Source organism: Enhydra lutris, unplaced genomic scaffold, assembly GCF_002288905.1.
Source record: "Enhydra lutris kenyoni isolate GAN:26980312 unplaced genomic scaffold, ASM228890v2 scaffoldscaffold3, whole genome shotgun sequence".
Classification (NCBI taxonomy): Eukaryota; Metazoa; Chordata; class Mammalia; order Carnivora; family Mustelidae; genus Enhydra; species Enhydra lutris.
The window spans coordinates 17,868,061-17,885,856 of record NW_019154087.1 but is presented as its reverse complement, the minus strand read 5'-3'; the positions used below and the strand labels follow the sequence as shown (position 1 = coordinate 17,885,856).

The 17,796-nt window shown below is 37.3% G+C and overlaps 1 protein-coding gene across 1 annotated transcript in view; it reads left to right on the top strand.

Annotated features, from left to right (window-relative positions):
- Positions 1-17,796, top strand: part of LOC111152577 (ankyrin 2) — a 326,153-nt gene that overhangs the window by 277,206 nt on the left and 31,151 nt on the right. Inside the window, exons 28-36 of the mRNA XM_022511070.1 lie at positions 1,022-1,120; positions 2,116-2,270; positions 4,584-4,795; positions 5,122-5,326; positions 7,816-7,912; positions 10,086-10,314; positions 11,102-11,227; positions 13,752-13,874; positions 15,857-15,889. Of these exons, the coding sequence (XP_022366778.1) occupies positions 1,022-1,120; positions 2,116-2,270; positions 4,584-4,795; positions 5,122-5,326; positions 7,816-7,912; positions 10,086-10,314; positions 11,102-11,227; positions 13,752-13,874; positions 15,857-15,889 (1,279 nt within the window). The remainder of the gene's footprint in view (positions 1-1,021; positions 1,121-2,115; positions 2,271-4,583; positions 4,796-5,121; positions 5,327-7,815; positions 7,913-10,085; positions 10,315-11,101; positions 11,228-13,751; positions 13,875-15,856; positions 15,890-17,796) is intronic.

Below are 17,796 nucleotides of genomic sequence, written 5' to 3'. Positions count from 1 at the left end.
CTTGAGTCTTAAAATTATACCAACAGTCTCTGTAGTTGTAGTTTTCATTAAGACAACAAAATCAAGACCAACTTCTGCCAGGCTCATTTTAGCAATTTTGAGCAGGGATTGGCATTTCTTCCTTCTGTTTGTACCACTGCTATTATATATGAAGTGGTGTCTCAGTGTGCCAAGAAATGACTGGCTACTGCTGAAAACCAACAAAAGGATCAAGTTTTGGAGGGGGACAAGTTTCAAAATGTTTTGAAACAAATCAATTGTATTTAAGTCTTGTCGTATCAAGTCTTTGTGCTCAAAAATTGGGAGAAAATCCTACTAATCATGAGCTCTTTGCCAGTGTCGTTTAGGGGAGAGGATTTGCTTTAGAACCTGGAGGAAATGTTCTAAAGCCTTGTAATTTGGAGCAAATGATTAACAGGTTGCTGCAAATTATGTTCACACCTGAAAAGGGTGTCTGTATTCCCCAATTATAGAAGCCACCTCCTATGTCCTCCTAAATGACCAGAAACTTAGAAGGAGCCTGTGAAGTTCTGGGTTGCATCGGAAATGCCAGTATGGTTGGAGTAATTGCCCAACGATCCCTTTCATCTTCTGTACCAGGCCCTTTCCCCTCCCTTATGCCCAAGTAGTTTTAGGCTTTTTACTAAACTTCACATCTGTTGAGGAATATCCATGAAAACATCTGCCCTCTCTACAGAGTCAGAGTTTTTATTATATTCCCAACAGCTTTGTCTTTCCTGTGGAGCACATTTTTTGTTTATTTTTTTTGGCTCGTGCCCTGGCAGTGAACGTAACTAGGGACAGATCCAACAACACCTAAGTGTCTCCTTCCACTCGCCTCCATTGTACACTCTGGGTCTCAGTTCCTTGCTCTTTGTGACCAATGGAGGGGGCAGAACCAAACGCAGTGTGAAACCAAACTTCACCCTGTTGATCAGCCGGTGACGCCGGGGTTCTGTGGAAAACAATACCTGAAGCTTACTTATGTTCTTTCTTTCACTGCTGCTTTGGATGTACTCAGTAAACTTCACCTGCCAACGGCTCCTCCCCCACTTAATGAGGGAGAAAGTTTGGTCAGCCGCATCCTTCAGCTGGGGCCTCCTGGAACCAAATTCCTTGGGTAGGAGTGACTTAAAACAAATTGATGGCTGCTGGCCCCCATTCTTCTCCTCCTTCTGCAATATGATTTCTCTTTTTGTCATTGTGCCCATGACATGTCCCTCCCTATGATTTAAATTCTGTATAACCTATCTTTAGTGGACCATTTCTGACCCTTGTGGTATGTGACTTTTTATTTTTGAGTGATGTTTTTTATATCTTTTCCCTTAAAGTGCTGTGACCTTCATTTTCGTTTAAAGCATGAGATCTGCCTAGTTGTACTCTGTGCTAGTTATGATGTTGTTATAATAAATTCGAAGTCTGTATCAAAGCAACCTGGACTGAAAAATCAAAAGCCTCTATAAATTTTGAAAGTGAATGCGACCTAAAAACTTCAGGGCTGTGCATGTTCTGGATCCTGAGTCTAATAGGCATGGGACACAATTGGGCTGTCTGCTGAGGTGCTCAGTTAGGGCCACACTGTGTACACATGCCTATTGTTCCCTTGAATGAAAAAAAAAAAAAAAAAGGCAAAAAACCATGAGTGCATGTCTCTTTAGTTCCTGAGTAGTTAACTTTCCTGACATCTTCTCATTTACAACACATCAAATTATGCAACATTTGAGCCATTTTCCTTCTCAAACCATTTTGTCATCTGCACCTTGTAGAAAATGTTTTAGGAGATTGGCACACATCATGGATATGCATGCACATTTCTTTTGGTTAAATGTGTTATACTTACATTGATCAAAGGAGAAGTTCCAGAATGCCACATGCACTCACAGGGAAACATTATTTGGCTTAAGGTAGCAGCATGTCCCTAAGGATTGGTGCCCCCGAGGTGGAGTGCTACTGTGTGACCATCTCCTAGCCAGTGGGCTCTGGAGGACAGCCTGCTATGCCCCGTCCCGAGAAAGAGAACAATTCCAGGTCACTTTGCAACAGACAGAATCAAGGTGCTTGTCTTGCTGTTGGTCAGCTCTTGTCCACACTGAATGTTCTGCCTTGCTATGTCAGGCCTGTGATCGTGGAGATCCCCCATTTTGCTGCCCTTCGAGGAAAGGAGCGGGAACTGGTGGTCCTGCGCAGTGAGAACGGGGACAGCTGGAAAGAGCATTACTGTGAATACACTGAAGATGAGTTGAATGAAATCCTTAATGGCATGGATGAAGGTACTTCGTATTAAGGGTTTTAAAAGAATTCTAAAGAGGAAGAATTAAAATGATCTGTTGCTTTCTGATGACCTAGGGTGGTGTGTATGTGTATGGGGCGGGGAGGGGAAGTGGGCTTGGGTATGTGTGGTCTTTGTGTAATTTTAGTGCATTAGAGGATAATATGATTTCCTTTTAAAACTTTTTATTAAGGAGATAACGAAAATTAAGTTCACTCAAACTTCTACATGTAATTCAAGCAAGGCGTCAGCCAGGGTAGAATTTCATATACACACCTACACATAGAGTTAAGAATTTTTTTTTTCCCCCATTGGGACTTTGATTTCCGTAAATCCCAAATCCAGCTTGGGCCATCTAGCCACAGGTTGAAATATCTCAGTGTGACTGAAGGGAATTGGCTCATTGTCTGGCCTCCTTAGGCTGCACAAAAATGAAGTTCCAGGCCTAATACCAGGAGATGGGTTTCACTTTGTTTTTTAAAAAAGATTTATTTATTTATTTGAGAGAGAGAGAGAACGAACGAGTAGTGCACAGGGGCAGAGGCAGAGGAAGAAGCAGAATTCCTATGTGGGGAGCAGGGAACCCTATGTGGGGCTCGATCCCAGGACTGTAGGATCATGACCTGAGCTGAAGGCACATGCTTCACCGTCTGAGCCACCCAGGCACCCCATGGTTCCACTTTAAGTAACTACACAAATAGGGCAAGTTCTTTGCCTAAGCGCCAAGAGTGGTACAGAACTGGACACACAGTGTTCTGGCAATTTGTCAAGTTTACCAGGCTTGTAGACTACAGACAGAAGCTTCAGGCGTGGCTTCCGAATAGTAAGTGTAGCTGAACAGCGGCCGCTTTAGTATTTGTTTCTGCATCCTGCTGAGGTGGAATAAAGTGGAATAACCCAAGAGGTTGATGGAAAATTATGCCCTCTGGATGCATAGGTCAGTCCTTTATAAGGACGATTGAAAGATCAGACTTCTTCCTGATAAAGCTTGTTCCATGCAATATTTAGCTGCTTCTGTTTCTTGGAGCCATTTCCTTTATCTGCATTTAGGTTTAGGATACTTTCCTCTGAGATATACCGGTCATTAACACTGCCACAAGCACTGGCGTCTTGTCCTTCACTGAGTACTCATATAACTCTCCATAGGTGTATAAAACCTGTTTTAAAACAAAGAATCAGGGGTGCCTGGGTGGCTCAGTGGATTGGGCCGCTGCCTTCGGCTCAGGTCGTGATCTCGGTGTCCTGGGATCGAGCCCCGCATCGGGCTCTTTGCTCAGTGGGGAGTCTGCTTCTCTCTCTCTCTCTCTGTAGGACTCTCTGCCTACTTGTGATCTCTCTCTCTGTCAAATAAATAAATAAAATCTTTAAAAAATAAATAAATAAAACAAAGAATCAGATTTTTATATTTTTATGTTCTCTGTGCTTGGAAATGTGTTCTTTTGTATGTATGTGCTAGTGTTTGCCAGTCCACAACTCTCCGTGATCCCTGAAAATTCAGTGATCCCCTTAGTGCAAATTTTCTGCCTTTTAAACCAGACCGATTTTTGTATTGCCCTAGATATCTACACTAATGCAATTTACAAAGAGTCCATTATCCTATCTTCCTGACAGTAGATGATATTTTTGGTAAGTTAATGGTTTCAGAGGAATACTCAAACCCTGAATTCATAATCACTGATTTTTTTTTTTTTTAAACATCTGACTCTTTCAGAGACAGCCATGTCACTAGAATAAACACACAAACACAAACGTTACCCTTAGGGGACAGATTTTTATCCCTGTACTCTTGCCCTGAGAACTGAAAAGGCTGTGTTTCTTCTTAAAACTGCAGTAACTGGTTTTTGAGCTAACTTTGAAATTTGCAAAGAAAAGGAATCCAGAAGCCATTTCCTCTCCCTCATGTGAAGCAAGTATAGGACAGATTTGTTTCCATTCCAGGTTTGCCCTCAAAACCCTTCATTTACAGAGGGTGCTGGGCCCTGCACTACTGCTTCTGGAACTGGATGCTTTTCTTTTCACAGCGCCCTGGAAAGACCTAGTTTCCTCAGACAAATAAAACGTGCAGACTAAATGCTGATAGGTCTTGAAAGACTGGAGGTTTTTTTTGTGTGTGTGTGTTTGTTTTTGTTTGTTTGTTTTGTTTTCTGGTGTTGTTAGGATAGTCTTGCTTTTTAAAAATTTTCCTATTATTTAAAAAAAAAAAAAAAGTTGTTTTGCTTCTATGCTTGTTTACTATTAACTGTGCCCCGGAGTTTGCTAGAATGGTTTTGGAAGGAAATATTTGCTATATAAAATGGGTCATTTCTTGTCTCAGTGCTGGATAGCCCAGAAGACCTAGAAAAGAAGCGAATCTGCCGCATCATCACCCGTGACTTCCCACAGTACTTTGCGGTGGTATCGCGCATCAAACAGGACAGCAACCTGATTGGCCCGGAGGGAGGCGTGCTGAGCAGCACCGTGGTGCCGCAGGTGCAGGCCGTCTTCCCAGAGGGGGCGCTGACCAAGAGGATCCGTGTGGGCTTACAGGTATGCCCGTGTTGGATACGAGTTAACCTAACATGGATTTTTACTCTAGTGATTCAAAGTCAGCTTTTCAGGTGGGGAATATATGGTTAATGTGTCAAATGATCCACAGGTGAGCAACAGCTTCCCTTAGAGATGGGAGGTCTCCTAAAGTTTTATATGAGGGCTTAGTACTAAACTTACAGTTGCTGTATTTGAAGTCACCAGACTGATTTCTGAGCTAAGAAGAGATGCACTGAGTAAGAAATTTGACATAGATATCGACATATTGAAATATATTGATATCAATACATATTGATATACTGTGCTATTTTCTTTCTTTTAAAAAGGCTCAACCTATGCACAGTGAGCTGGTTAAGAAGATTCTAGGCAACAAAGCTACCTTCAGCCCTATAGTCACTTTGGAACCTAGAAGAAGAAAATTTCACAAGCCAATTACCATGACCATTCCTGTCCCCAAAGCTTCAAGTGATGTCATGTTGAATGGTTTTGGGGGAGATGCACCAACCTTAAGATTACTATGCAGCATAACAGGTGAGTCACATAAGACTCTGCTAGTAGAAAGTTCTGAAAGAAGAAGCAGATTGTGGTAAATATTAAATTACCTTTGTCATTAGATACCTGTGAGGTTATATGCATTAATTCAGGAAAAGCATTCTAATTTACTAGGCAAGTGAAAGGTGAAAGAAAATGAACTAATATTTATCAGATATAGCTTGTATGCCAAACTATTAGACATTTTATAAGCATTGGCATTTTAGTCTTTACAGTGGCTCTATGAGGAAGTGTTAGCCCTATGCATTGAAAAGGAAACCAAGGCTGAGAGAAGTTCTATAACTTGCCTGGTATCATACCATAAATATTCAGCAGAGTTGGAATTCAAACCCAAATTTACATACCTCAAGGCCTAAGGTTTACGCCTTCATGTAAGACTTCATCTTTTATTTTCCATGTAAGACTTCATCTTATATGAAAAATAAATAGCATCTTGAATAATTACTCAGAAGTTCAGACATCTGTCTAGGAATGGGTTTGTCTTTATCATTGATCTGTTGAAATAACTTAGGAAAAACAAAGGTTTTTAATAATTAACTGAATTTTGGTCTTTTTAGTTAGAAGTTGCAGTAGCTTTTGGACAACTACCACACTGTAGAAAGACATTCCTAGAACGCTGGTTTTTTTCTGCTCAACATTATCACCATAATGCTGAGAGGAAAAAAATCCACACAAATAACCTGCGTTAGGACTATATCATTGGACTGATAATTTCCCTATTTAACCATAACTACATTGTGTTGGCATTCAGTAAATATACTATTGTCAATAGGAATAATCACCATCCCTGGCTGTTTAGGTATTGTTAGCATTTTTTTTTTCATTTCTCCTCCATATGGTAAGGAATGTTCACCCTTATTTTGCTCTCTAATTCTCCCTTCTTACTAGTGTTTTTTTTTTCTGTACTTATGATAGCAAACCATTGACACCTTATCCCATAAGTTTAATAATATGACAAGATTTTAAAATGCGCAGGCTACAATGAGTATAAAGGGAAATCTTATGCTTCATTTTCACTTTCCCAATTACCCATTTGTGATTGTTATCAGCATTCTTGGGTGTCATTCCCATACCTTTTGTTCCATGCGTATACGATTAACCTTTCTATAATGTGCAACATAATGGCATGGAAGCAAAAGAAAGAAGACTGAAAAATGTCTGTGACACACCTACCCTTGTAAGTGATCAAATGAAGATACCACCTGGGCCTAGACACCATCGAATCTAGTTATTCCAGCCATAGATCCTCAGATGGGGTTGTACAAAACATGTCCTTAAATTTATTTGTTAATTTAAAAAAACATGTTAACCACAGTGCTTGGATTTTTGTGTTTTGCTCTGTTATATGGTTTTGCTAAGAATTCCTATTTTAGAGGCCTGTTAGAATAAGTTTCCATGAACTTTCTCTGATAACACATTTCCTTCTTTAAGGAATTTTAGTGTCGCAGTTTATTCTCCTCTCGAACATACATTCCTCCTACAGTGCCTTAAGACTATTTTATCCTTATCTATGCCAAGGTAATTTCCCAGTCGAATGAAAGTCCATGTCCGCCTCCATGGTGATCTTTCTGTGCTCAGAGGCCATCCTTCAGCACTCATTCATCTGTTCCCTCACCTTTTAGTATTACTGAGCTCTTAATCTTTTCCAAGCATTTTTTTTTTTTTTTTGCCAACCTTGAACTGCGAATTGAGAAGAAATTTTATTTCTTAAAAATAATTCCAGAAAATATGAAGTTCAGGAACAAAAGATTATTTGGATCTTTTGTTATTTTAACAAAGTATTCAACTCCTTGGTTAATAGAAGTTGCTTTAAAATCATCAGCTGTTACAATTTTAAATGATCTTCAAAGCCTAGCAATTACAATAAAAGCTTCGAAGTATCAGTCAGATCTTAACAGCAGAGAACAAACTGCAGGTTGCTGGAGGGGAGGTGGGATTGGGGGATAGGCTAGATAGGTGATGGGTGTTAAGAAGGGCGCTTGTGCCCTCTCTAATTGCATGGAGCACTGGGTGTGGTGCAAAAACAATGAATACTGTTACGCTGAAAAGAAATAAAAAATTTAAAAAAAAGGGCACTTGTGATGAGCACTGGGTGTTGTATGTAAGTGATGAATCACTAAATTGTACATTTGAAGCTAATACTACACTATGTATTAACTATCTAGAATTTAAATAAAAACTTGAAACATTAAAAAAAAAAGAAGTCAGAGAGTTGAACACTTAGTAGGTAATCTGAGGCAGTTATTCAAAGAACCTCCCTTAAATGAAGTTCCTTTGAAGGTAGTATTCCCTGTTTGTTTTCAGTGTGTCATTTTTTAGCATGTGGTTTTTAGACATGTTCCCAATATATCATTCTGAGGGGTGGATGGGATGACGTGGGTGAACACAGCCAGAACCACAAAGACTTTATTTTACAATTCAAAGTCTGGAGTTTTGCCTGATTTTTTTAAATGATCATATTATTTCAGGTGGAACCACTCCTGCACAATGGGAAGATATTACAGGAACTACGCCCTTAACATTTGTCAATGAATGTGTTTCCTTTACAACCAATGTGTCTGCCAGGTATGTTTATGCAGCCCAGAAAAGCCTGATATGTCTTTTGTTTTGTTTCTTATGTTCTTTGAAACTGACTCTTTTTGGTCTGCTTTTTAACATTGTCTGCATTTACTTTCATATTTTAAACTGGACCCTCCAGCAAATGAAATGGTGATGAGACAATAAAGGACAACCAGTCAGATTAAAATCTAAGAAAAAGAAAGGATTGTGACCCTGACTCTGGCTTTAGCAGCCACCACTGATTTTTCCAGTCCCAAAGGTCTTAGGAAAGATAAATTTCCTGCTGTCAAAAAATAGCCTGAACTACTTTTTCCAATAGAATACTAAAAACACAAAGCCCACCAGGGCTTACTCGAATGGTTTAAAGGTTTCAGTGACTTTTACGCATTCAAACACATGTACATATTACCCATGTATTACCCAATTACATATCACACATCTTTTAAAAGCTGAAGCTACCTAGTTTTATGTCATGTACACACTAATTCAGTTGGTAACTATCGGTTCCCATTTGCATTGGGATTCATGGATAGCTAAATATTTCCCCATTTAATTTGATTACTGCAACAACTGTGTAACTTAAAAGAACGGGAGGTATTGTGGCCATTCTACAGATGAGAAAATTAAAGTCGAGAGTAGTTAAAACTTAAATTTCTATTCAAGGATATAAGAAAAAAATAGAAATTCATGAACATCTCAGTAACGGCACGTGGCATACCTGGATGTGGTGGCACGTTTTTGTTGTTTCAGCCTCTCGGGCTCAGCTATTGAGTCCTGGGCTCCGTGTGCCAGTGTGATCTGCCACTCAGGCTTCTACACTCTAATGCAAGACAATGGCAAGTTTTGAATGACCGGTACCCCAGAGGTACTAAAGAATTCAGTGGAGGGTATTTGCATTGGAATAGAAGAAGTGACTCATGAGACACGTAGGAACCTTATGGGCAGAATGAAAGTGGAAGAGAGAGTAACATGAGCCAAGATGCCGAGATAGAATGCAGAAAGAAAGGGGAGAGCAACAGTGATCCATTTAGTCTGTAGTTCAGAAGTAATGCAGGATTGTGCATTGTTTATGGGAGGCCTCGTGGGATAGTCCAAGAAGTCAGTATTGTGAGGGTACTTAGTGCCAATGAATTATACACTTACAATGATTAAAATGATGAACTTTGTATATATTTTATCAAAAGTCAATTAAAAAAGAGAGATGGATCAAGAACTTGAAGAAAAGAGTTGGTAAAACGGTAAGGAAATCTCAGGAATGTTGAAAGATTATGGGAAATGAGTCAAGAGAGGGAGGGTGATCATTGGTGGGGAAAAGTTTCAGAGCAAGAGGATGTGAACCAACCTTTGAAAGTGTGTATACATACCAAACTGAAGAAATGTCCATTGTGGCCTCTGCTTTCTCAGTGAAGTTACCTTTCATAGGGCCTCAGGTGAGGCAAGAGCTCAAGGAGTGTCCTAAAGGTTTAGCAAAGTTACTAAACAGAATAAAATAATATCTGAAGAAAAAGTTGCCAGGCAAGTCATAGACTTAGCTGAGGCTAGAACTCATAAATTGGTCACAAAACAGATGATTTCTTCTAGGAATTATGTTCAGCAATGTTTAGAAGTTCTGGAGCAAAAGCAATTTTTTAAAAAATGGGATTATTTCACCTTGACAACTGGAGAGGTTGTTGGAAAAGAATGAAGAAAAGCTGGGTAGATTTTACTGGAAAGGGTTTCAGGAAATGAAATAAAGAATAGGAGAGGGAATCAAAATAGAAACTCTCAATTCAGTGAGATCCTTGTCATGTCTGACACTGAGCTTACATGCTAGAAGATTCTAAAGCTCTGAGGTATAGTTGAGAAGATTCAATACTCAGATGATCCTCCAAGGAAGAAAATTATGAATACAGCATTTGTTAGTTGATCTTAAACATCTAATCTTTCTCTTTTCCCCACCCTCCCTTCTTCCTTACTATCTATCCTTCTACTTTTCCTTCTTTCACTTTGTCTTTCCTTTAATTTCTCTCCTCTCCCTCTCTCCCTTCTTTTTCCAAAAAACATTTAATGATTATTTTGATCATAATGAGAGGACTGTTGTTTTCTTATTCAATTGGTGTACTTTAAATTTCAGATAACTGACCTTATTCTTTTTTTTTTTTTTTTTTCGTATGGTAACTGACCTTATTCCATTTTATAGGTTCTGGCTGATAGATTGTCGACAAATCCAGGAATCTGTTACCTTTGCATCACAAGTGTATAGGGAAATTATCTGTGTACCGTATATGGCCAAATTTGTCGTGTTTGCCAAATCACATGACCCCATTGAAGCCAGGTTGAGATGTTTCTGCATGACTGATGATAAAGTGGATAAGACCCTAGAACAACAAGAAAACTTTGCTGAGGTGGCCAGAAGCAGGGATGTAGAGGTACTGTATTTACAAAAATAATTTATGTTAACCTGTTGTTTATGCCCTTACTAATAGATTATATTTAATATAGTATTTAATAAATAGAGCCATAAGGAAAAAAAGACCAGTCCACACTTTGATCAGTTAGTAGGTCAAGGTCCAAAATCTGCCATTTTTAGCCAGTTTGGATATAGGGATATACAGTGTATGTGAGGAGGTAAAGGGATTCTCATAAAATTATCTTGGGACAAATTACAAGTTACTGGTAAAGTATGTAAGTTACTATAATAGTTTAGGTATCTTTATCTTTCCTTGTTGCTTTTATTATTTTTAATACTTAAGAAAACAGTCAGGAAGCATATCCTTTCTATAAATGTGAATGTATCAAATCCAGGGCTTTCTATATTACTTATTCGTATTTCAGAATTTTCTTTCTGTGGGCCTTTGGATATTGAGGTCAAGTAACCTAACTCATTACAGTGTCAAAAACTACCCAATCAGAAATTTAAATTTAGGACTCAAAGAGATACCAGTTTGGGGGGATGGGGTGGGTAACATGAAACAGTGTTAGAAATGAAAACATTAACATTAAATGCCACCATGCATTTGAAGATTCCTGTACCAGTAAGAAGAGAGAGTATTAGCACGTGCTTTGTCACAGATAAGACAAAATGCCAGTCAGCAATTTAAAGATGTATATTTTAAGAATTTTGATGTATCAAGTAATACCATCACTTTTTAATGTAAATGACAAGTAATAATTATAGCTCTTATGTCCTGTGTTACTTTTGTCTGTTTTCACCAGGTACTAGAGGGAAAACCCATCTATGTTGATTGTTTTGGCAACCTGGTGCCATTAACCAAGAGTGGCCAACATCATATCTTCAGTTTTTTTGCCTTCAAAGAAAACCGACTTCCTCTCTTTGTCAAGGTAGTATATACATGGCCTTTTCTAATGCATTTTACTTAAGATCAAGTGAGGATTCAATTTCCTTTAGAAGGAGATAATATTTGCTTTTCAGTCATTGAAGTAATTTTTTAAAACCATATCTGTAAAATTTTAAAGTCCTATAGAGCCAACCATTTTTATTTTTGAAGTTCAAATTCAACCTTAATTTTTACTTATAGATGGTGTTCAAGGCTGAGAATTAAGACAAATAGCCAATTCATTGATTAGAAAAACTGGCTACATTTTTTCCAAATTTTACAGGAAGTCTCTCTTTCCTTTTTTGCTATCATCTCTTTTAAATATTTATTCTTAAATTTTAAAAACGTATGAATTTTATGTGGAGACCAAAAGAGTCCCTGAGTGACAATACTTTGTAATAAAAGCTCTGAAGGAACCCAGGATCTCACTTGATCTAGTAACAGGTTATCTGAGATAGAGCTGTGAACTGGATATATTTTCATAAATTCATCCAACAAACATTTATGGAGACACTTCAGTACACCGTGAATTTGTTTTCTCTGTTTAAGAATATTAATCCAAGTTAGGAGTTTGGCAGTGATATATACATATTTCATTCCAGAGTCCAGTTATAAAAAGGGACAAAAATGTGTGATGGTAAAATGCAAAGGAAGTAATAATACTGTGCTCTATTTCTCCAGCTCTTCATTTTTTTCCCTTGCTTCTCACAGTTTATTTCACTGATCTGAAAGTCCTAATGTTCAACTCTCACAAGATGGAGGCTGGTTTCCAACAGTTTTTTACTGCAAAGACTCCAGACTACAAATTCCTAGTTTGTTAGCAATGACTCGTTTTAATCCCTTATGATTTTCCAAGGATATGTCAGTAAATCTCTTTAAAATTGTTAGTCTATGAAGCTTTCCCAAGATCTCTATTGAGTCCTTTGTTGTGCCATTTCTGGTTTGATTGTTTTACATGATTAAAGATAGGTTCTTAGAAATCACCTCATTAAACTATAACTGCTGAGGGGTAAAGGATCCATTTAACTCTAATGGCTGTATTATTAAGCTAATACTTGATATTGTTGATATGCAAAAGTCATTCTATAAACAACCAAATACAGAAATGAGCAAAGGACTTAGACATTTCTCCAAAGAAGGCAAACAGATGACCAATAAGCATATGAACAGATGCTCAAGGAAATTCAAGTTTAAGGAAATTCAGTTTCAAATCACAAATGAGATACTTTGTACCCATTAGGATGGCAGTTGTTAAAAAATAAATATATAAATGAAATAAAATGAAATGGCGAATACATGTTGACAAGGATGTGGAGAAATTGGGACCCTAATCATGGCTGGTAGGAATACAAAATGATGCAGCCACTGTGGAAAACAGTATGATGATTCCTCAAAAATTTAAACCTAGGTTAGATTATGATCCAGCAGTTCCACTTCTAGGTAGATACCCAAAGGAACTGAAAGCAGGGACTCGAACAGTTACTTGGCATCCCAGTGTTCATAAGAGCATTATTCACAGTAGCCAAAAGGTGGAAACATCATAAATATCCATTGACAGGTGAATGGTTAAAATATGGTCTGTACTTACATGGACTATTATTGAGCCTTAACAAAGAACGACATTTTGATACATGATGTAACAGAGATGAGCCTTGAGGATATATGCTAAGTGAAATTAACAAACACAAAAGACAAATACTCTGTTTCCACTTATATGGTGCCTAGAGAGGTCAAAAGCCTAGAGTCAGAAAATTGAAGGGTGGTTGCCAGGGGTTGAGGGAAGGGAGGAATGGAAAGTTCTTGTTTAATGGAAACAGAGTTTCAGTTTGTGAAGATGAAGAAGTTCCGAAGATGAATGGCAGTGATGGTTGTACAACAGTGTGAATGTATTTATTGCTACTGCACTGTGCATGTAAAAATGGTGGAAATGATCAGTTTTATGTTAACGTCTGTTTTAACACAATTCTTTTAAAGAATGAAATTCTGATATATGTTGCAACAGGTTAAAGCGTGAAAATCTCATGCTAAGTAAAATAACCCAGACTGAAAAGGAAGAAACATTGTATAACTAACTCTATCCATTCAGGGTACCTGGAAGAGGCAGATTTAGAGACAGAAAGTAGAATAGAGGTGACTCAGGGTGGCAGAAGAGAAGTATGGGGAGCTATCATTTAATGGGTACAGAGTTTGTGTTTGAGATGATGACAAATTCTGCATAGTAAAGATTTGATGATTGCACAAGTTTGTAAATGTGCTTAATGCCCCTAAATTGAACACTTAAAAATGCTAAGTGTAAAAATGGAAATGATAAATTTTATGGTCTATGTATTTTACCACAATTTTTTAAAAGCTGAATGATTCTTTAAAAAATCATTCTAAATGAATATAGAAATAGAGAAAGAAACACCTCTAAATCTTTGGCATTATCAAATGAATTTATTTTTTCCTCATTCTTTTGAGTATCATCTAATTAAAATAAATAGCATATATCACATGTGGGTGAAGTACACATGCCTTTCTTATTCAAGGTACGCGACACGACTCAGGAACCTTGCGGGCGACTATCATTTATGAAAGAGCCAAAATCCACAAGAGGCCTGGTGCATCAAGCTATTTGCAACTTAAACATCACCCTGCCAATTTATACAAAGGTATTGTCAAATCTGTTGTAGTGCAATTCAGTCTCTATAGGATTTAATTTTCAAATCCTTTAAAATAAGTCAAACAAAAGCACTGAATGCAAGCATGTGGAGCAATCATTTTTGATTCCCTGTCAAATTTTTGATTTTCCATTTAAGTAAGGAAAAAAAGTAGCTCTCCTTTATTTTGCATTAAATTTGCTCTGATGGAAATTTTTTTATAAATACATATTGGCTAGGAAAGAGAAAATATGAATTTAAGATTTGGGACTAATTTTTAAAAATAAATTGGCTTTGTCTTCATTGTTTTTATGTGCCCTTCTGGGATGATACTAGTCCATTTAGCCCTAGCAATGTATTATGAGTCCATTAGCTTCTGTTCACTGCCAATTCACAGGTAGATTATATATTATTAAATTTAGAGCAACCTCATGAGTTTTTAATCTTATTGCTAAAATAAATACTTGTTCATCTTGTAATCCATAATATTTGGGGGTATCAAACTAATTTTTCAACTATTTTTAACATGATTAATGTACAAAATGCTCCTATGTTACAAGAGATAGATTTGAAACATTGTTGAAAAGGAACAATTCATCAATTCCTGACCCAAATTCTCCTTAACAGATATTACTTTCTATTCAGACTGCTCACCATTACAGAATTCCTAGCTTACTCTGATGAAGTTGAAGACAACAACTGAACGAATTAAATGTTGGGGATAACTTAATTTTTATTACTTAAAAAAATTTTAACAAACATCTTTTCAATGGGAAACTCCATTCTCCCCCCTGCCGCCATGGTGGTCTATAGGGGGCTGTAGTGGTTGTCAGTGTGTGTACTAGAGGTTGGGGAGGGGGACAAGTAATGGCAGGTAAGAGGAGGAGATGTAGAAATATATTTAAATTTATAACATTTATATATTTAAATATATTTAAAACCCTAAATCTTGACTCCACAAAACAAAACATGTTCGACACTTCTTTTTACCCACCATGGTCTATTTTTCTTAACCAATTATTCTTGTAAATAGAGATCAGACACACAGAGAAAACCTCATAGCATCATGGTTTAACATTGCAGATTCTCATTGTATGATAAAAATGAAATATTATCTGTAGATGTAAACATATGTGTTACTCCAGTAATTGGAATACAGCAATAGGTATAACCACCCAAATGAACATAATCTCATTTCACTCCAGTGATGGAAAATGTACTTTGGGGTTTGTAGATTTGTGAGTCACCAAAGAGGAAGGCCCGATAAGAAGCACAACAAAATACATACTGTGGGCAGCCCACCTGAGTGACATATACAGATGAATGAGCTTTGTCTCTGGTCTCAGTGAACTTTCAGTGTTCTATAAAAGCATTGACTTTATTATTGCACTGTATTTCTAAGTTGAAACATATCATTAACGCCATGATGGTCCAGGACAGCTTTCCAGTTCGTAACTCAAAACAAAAAGGAAAACAATGTCAAACATTGTATGTACTTCAGATAAACTTTAAAATTGAGTAGTTCTTTATTATAATAGAACTCCTAAATATTGCCTGTGTATTTGAAATATTTTCACCATATGCTTATTTGTGGCCTTTAACGTTTTTAGCCAGTATCTGTAATGACTGGGATATACCATCACCATTTCTCCAGACATACGCATCAAATCCATTAGCTAGCAAGCTTTAAGGCTCTAGTAACCTAGTATTTGAAATAAGTGTATTTGTAATTTTAGTTATTTTGCCTAATAAATTAGTGTACTTATGATTTTGGTTTTTTTGCTTCTTGAATCTACAGACTTCCATATTTAAATCAATCCTTTTAAATTTTTGTGCCTGTCTTCTATAAACTGTCAAAAGAAAAAACAAGAGTATGCTGACTATATGCTTGCCTGTTGATGTTTGTTGGCAGTGTATTTAATCTTCTCTTCTAAATACTCTCTACTCTTCCTGCTCTCTTTTTTCCATCTTGCATGGCATCTTGGGGCCGCAAGGAATCAGAGTCAGATCAAGAACAGGAAGAAGAGGTAATTGTATGACATTGTCACTTGTTGATGGCTGTATTTGCTATAACCGCTAATAAGAGCACGTAGTTAACCTGTGTTCTTAGAAGGGTTATACAGTTTTAGTAACTGAAGGGTCACAGTTTTAGTTAACCTCTTTGAGCCTCTGTTTTCTCATCTCATGGACTGAATTCAAGGAATAGTAAAGCTTTCCCTGTAAACTGTTACCCTGTCTCTGAGCAGTAATTTATGTTTCTCTACTGACTCCTGAAGGCCAAGCTATTATTTTAGTTCTCAGAGGTTGGTTTGGCGATACCCGGAGGTCAAAACTTTTTTTTTTCCCCTAATATTACTAAGACATTATTTGTTTTTTGCCTCCCATGTCTCCACAAGCTATAGAGTTTTCCAGAGGCTACATTGCATATCATGACATGATCACTCTGACTCTGGAGTGGGTCCTTGTGTGCACTTGGGTTCTAGCATTTTCTCAGTTTTAATGTATAAAACGGAAATTTACTTGTATATATGAAACATAAAAGTTCTTCAAGGTCCTTAGTAATTTTTAGGAGTGTAAAGCAGTCTTAAGACCAAAACGTCTGAGAACCACTGAGACTAAAAACTTTAAGGACTGTGCAGTTCAACCATTAGACTGTAATATTATAATGTAGAACTCTACTAATAATGAGCACTTCTTAGAAGGTAGACTCTTTATTAAGTGCTCCATGTACCTCATTAACACTGATCTTCACAATTGCCCTGTGAGTTCTGTGCTGTCTTATAATAGATGAAGAAAGTGAGTCTTCAAGAGGTTGCCTTGAAGAAAGAACCATTTGAATAAGACCTCTTTAATAGTTCAGGCACATTTGTGTTTGTTTCCCTTATAAAGATTTGAATGCCCAAACATCATCATAGAAATGATAGGAAATTCAGTCTACTTTCCTATTTATATATTGGTTCCTGTTTCTAAGATAGACAAATGGAGTTGTTATTAGTTGCATGTAAAGATTTTCAAATGTACTTGTATTCTATTTTTAGTGTTATTCTGATGGATTTGGAACACCAAAACATATAACGAAAAATTAATAAGTACCCTCGTACCCACCAGCTTAAAACGTAAGGCCTTTTTAGTGCAGAGAATTGCCCTGAATTTACTTTTGACTCCTGCCCTGGCAGCGGAGCAGGACAAGAGGGGAGATGATAGCCTCATTGTCCTGCTGTATATAACTATATGTGCAGTAATTGTGACAGGACAGATGTCATCCTTTCCCTCGATTGTCCAGCCACTCTTTGTCTCACATACTGTTTCCTTCCTGCACTTGGTGACCCCCTTACCAAACCTGTTCAAAATGGTACCTACACACCTTCTTAGAAAAGCAGTGCAATTATAAAACCATTTTTTGCTATATTTAAGTGAGCTTCTTGCATTAGGTTTATGATTGTTCTATTGAGTACTTTTCAGGAGTTGTGCAGGACAATAGATCCAGTTGGTATTCTTTTCAGGATTTGGAATCTTGGTTTGTAATTAATGACAATGAAACTCCTATAGAATGTATTACCCTGGCATGCTGTTCCTTCTTTCTTTTTCTCAACTAAATTGACACTGTTTAACCGCCCCCCACCCCCTCACTCTTTTCCTGGCCTTTTCCCTCATACACATGTATTTCTAACATTAAACGCACCCTCGATCCTATCTTGCTGGAAATAACATTAAAAAATGCTTTCCACCTATAAAGTCTAGAAAGGAGATTTGTTTTTTCAAAGTTAGGATGAGAATCAAGGAGACTCTCAGGAAGAACTGTAGCAAATTACTTTGACCTTCTCTAGCTTCTGTCATCTCCCCATGGGTGTGGTCACGAATAGGAGCTTATTTGCACATCAGGGGGAAACCAGGTGCAGTTTGTAACCATTCAATTTATGTATGTTTTCTTTCA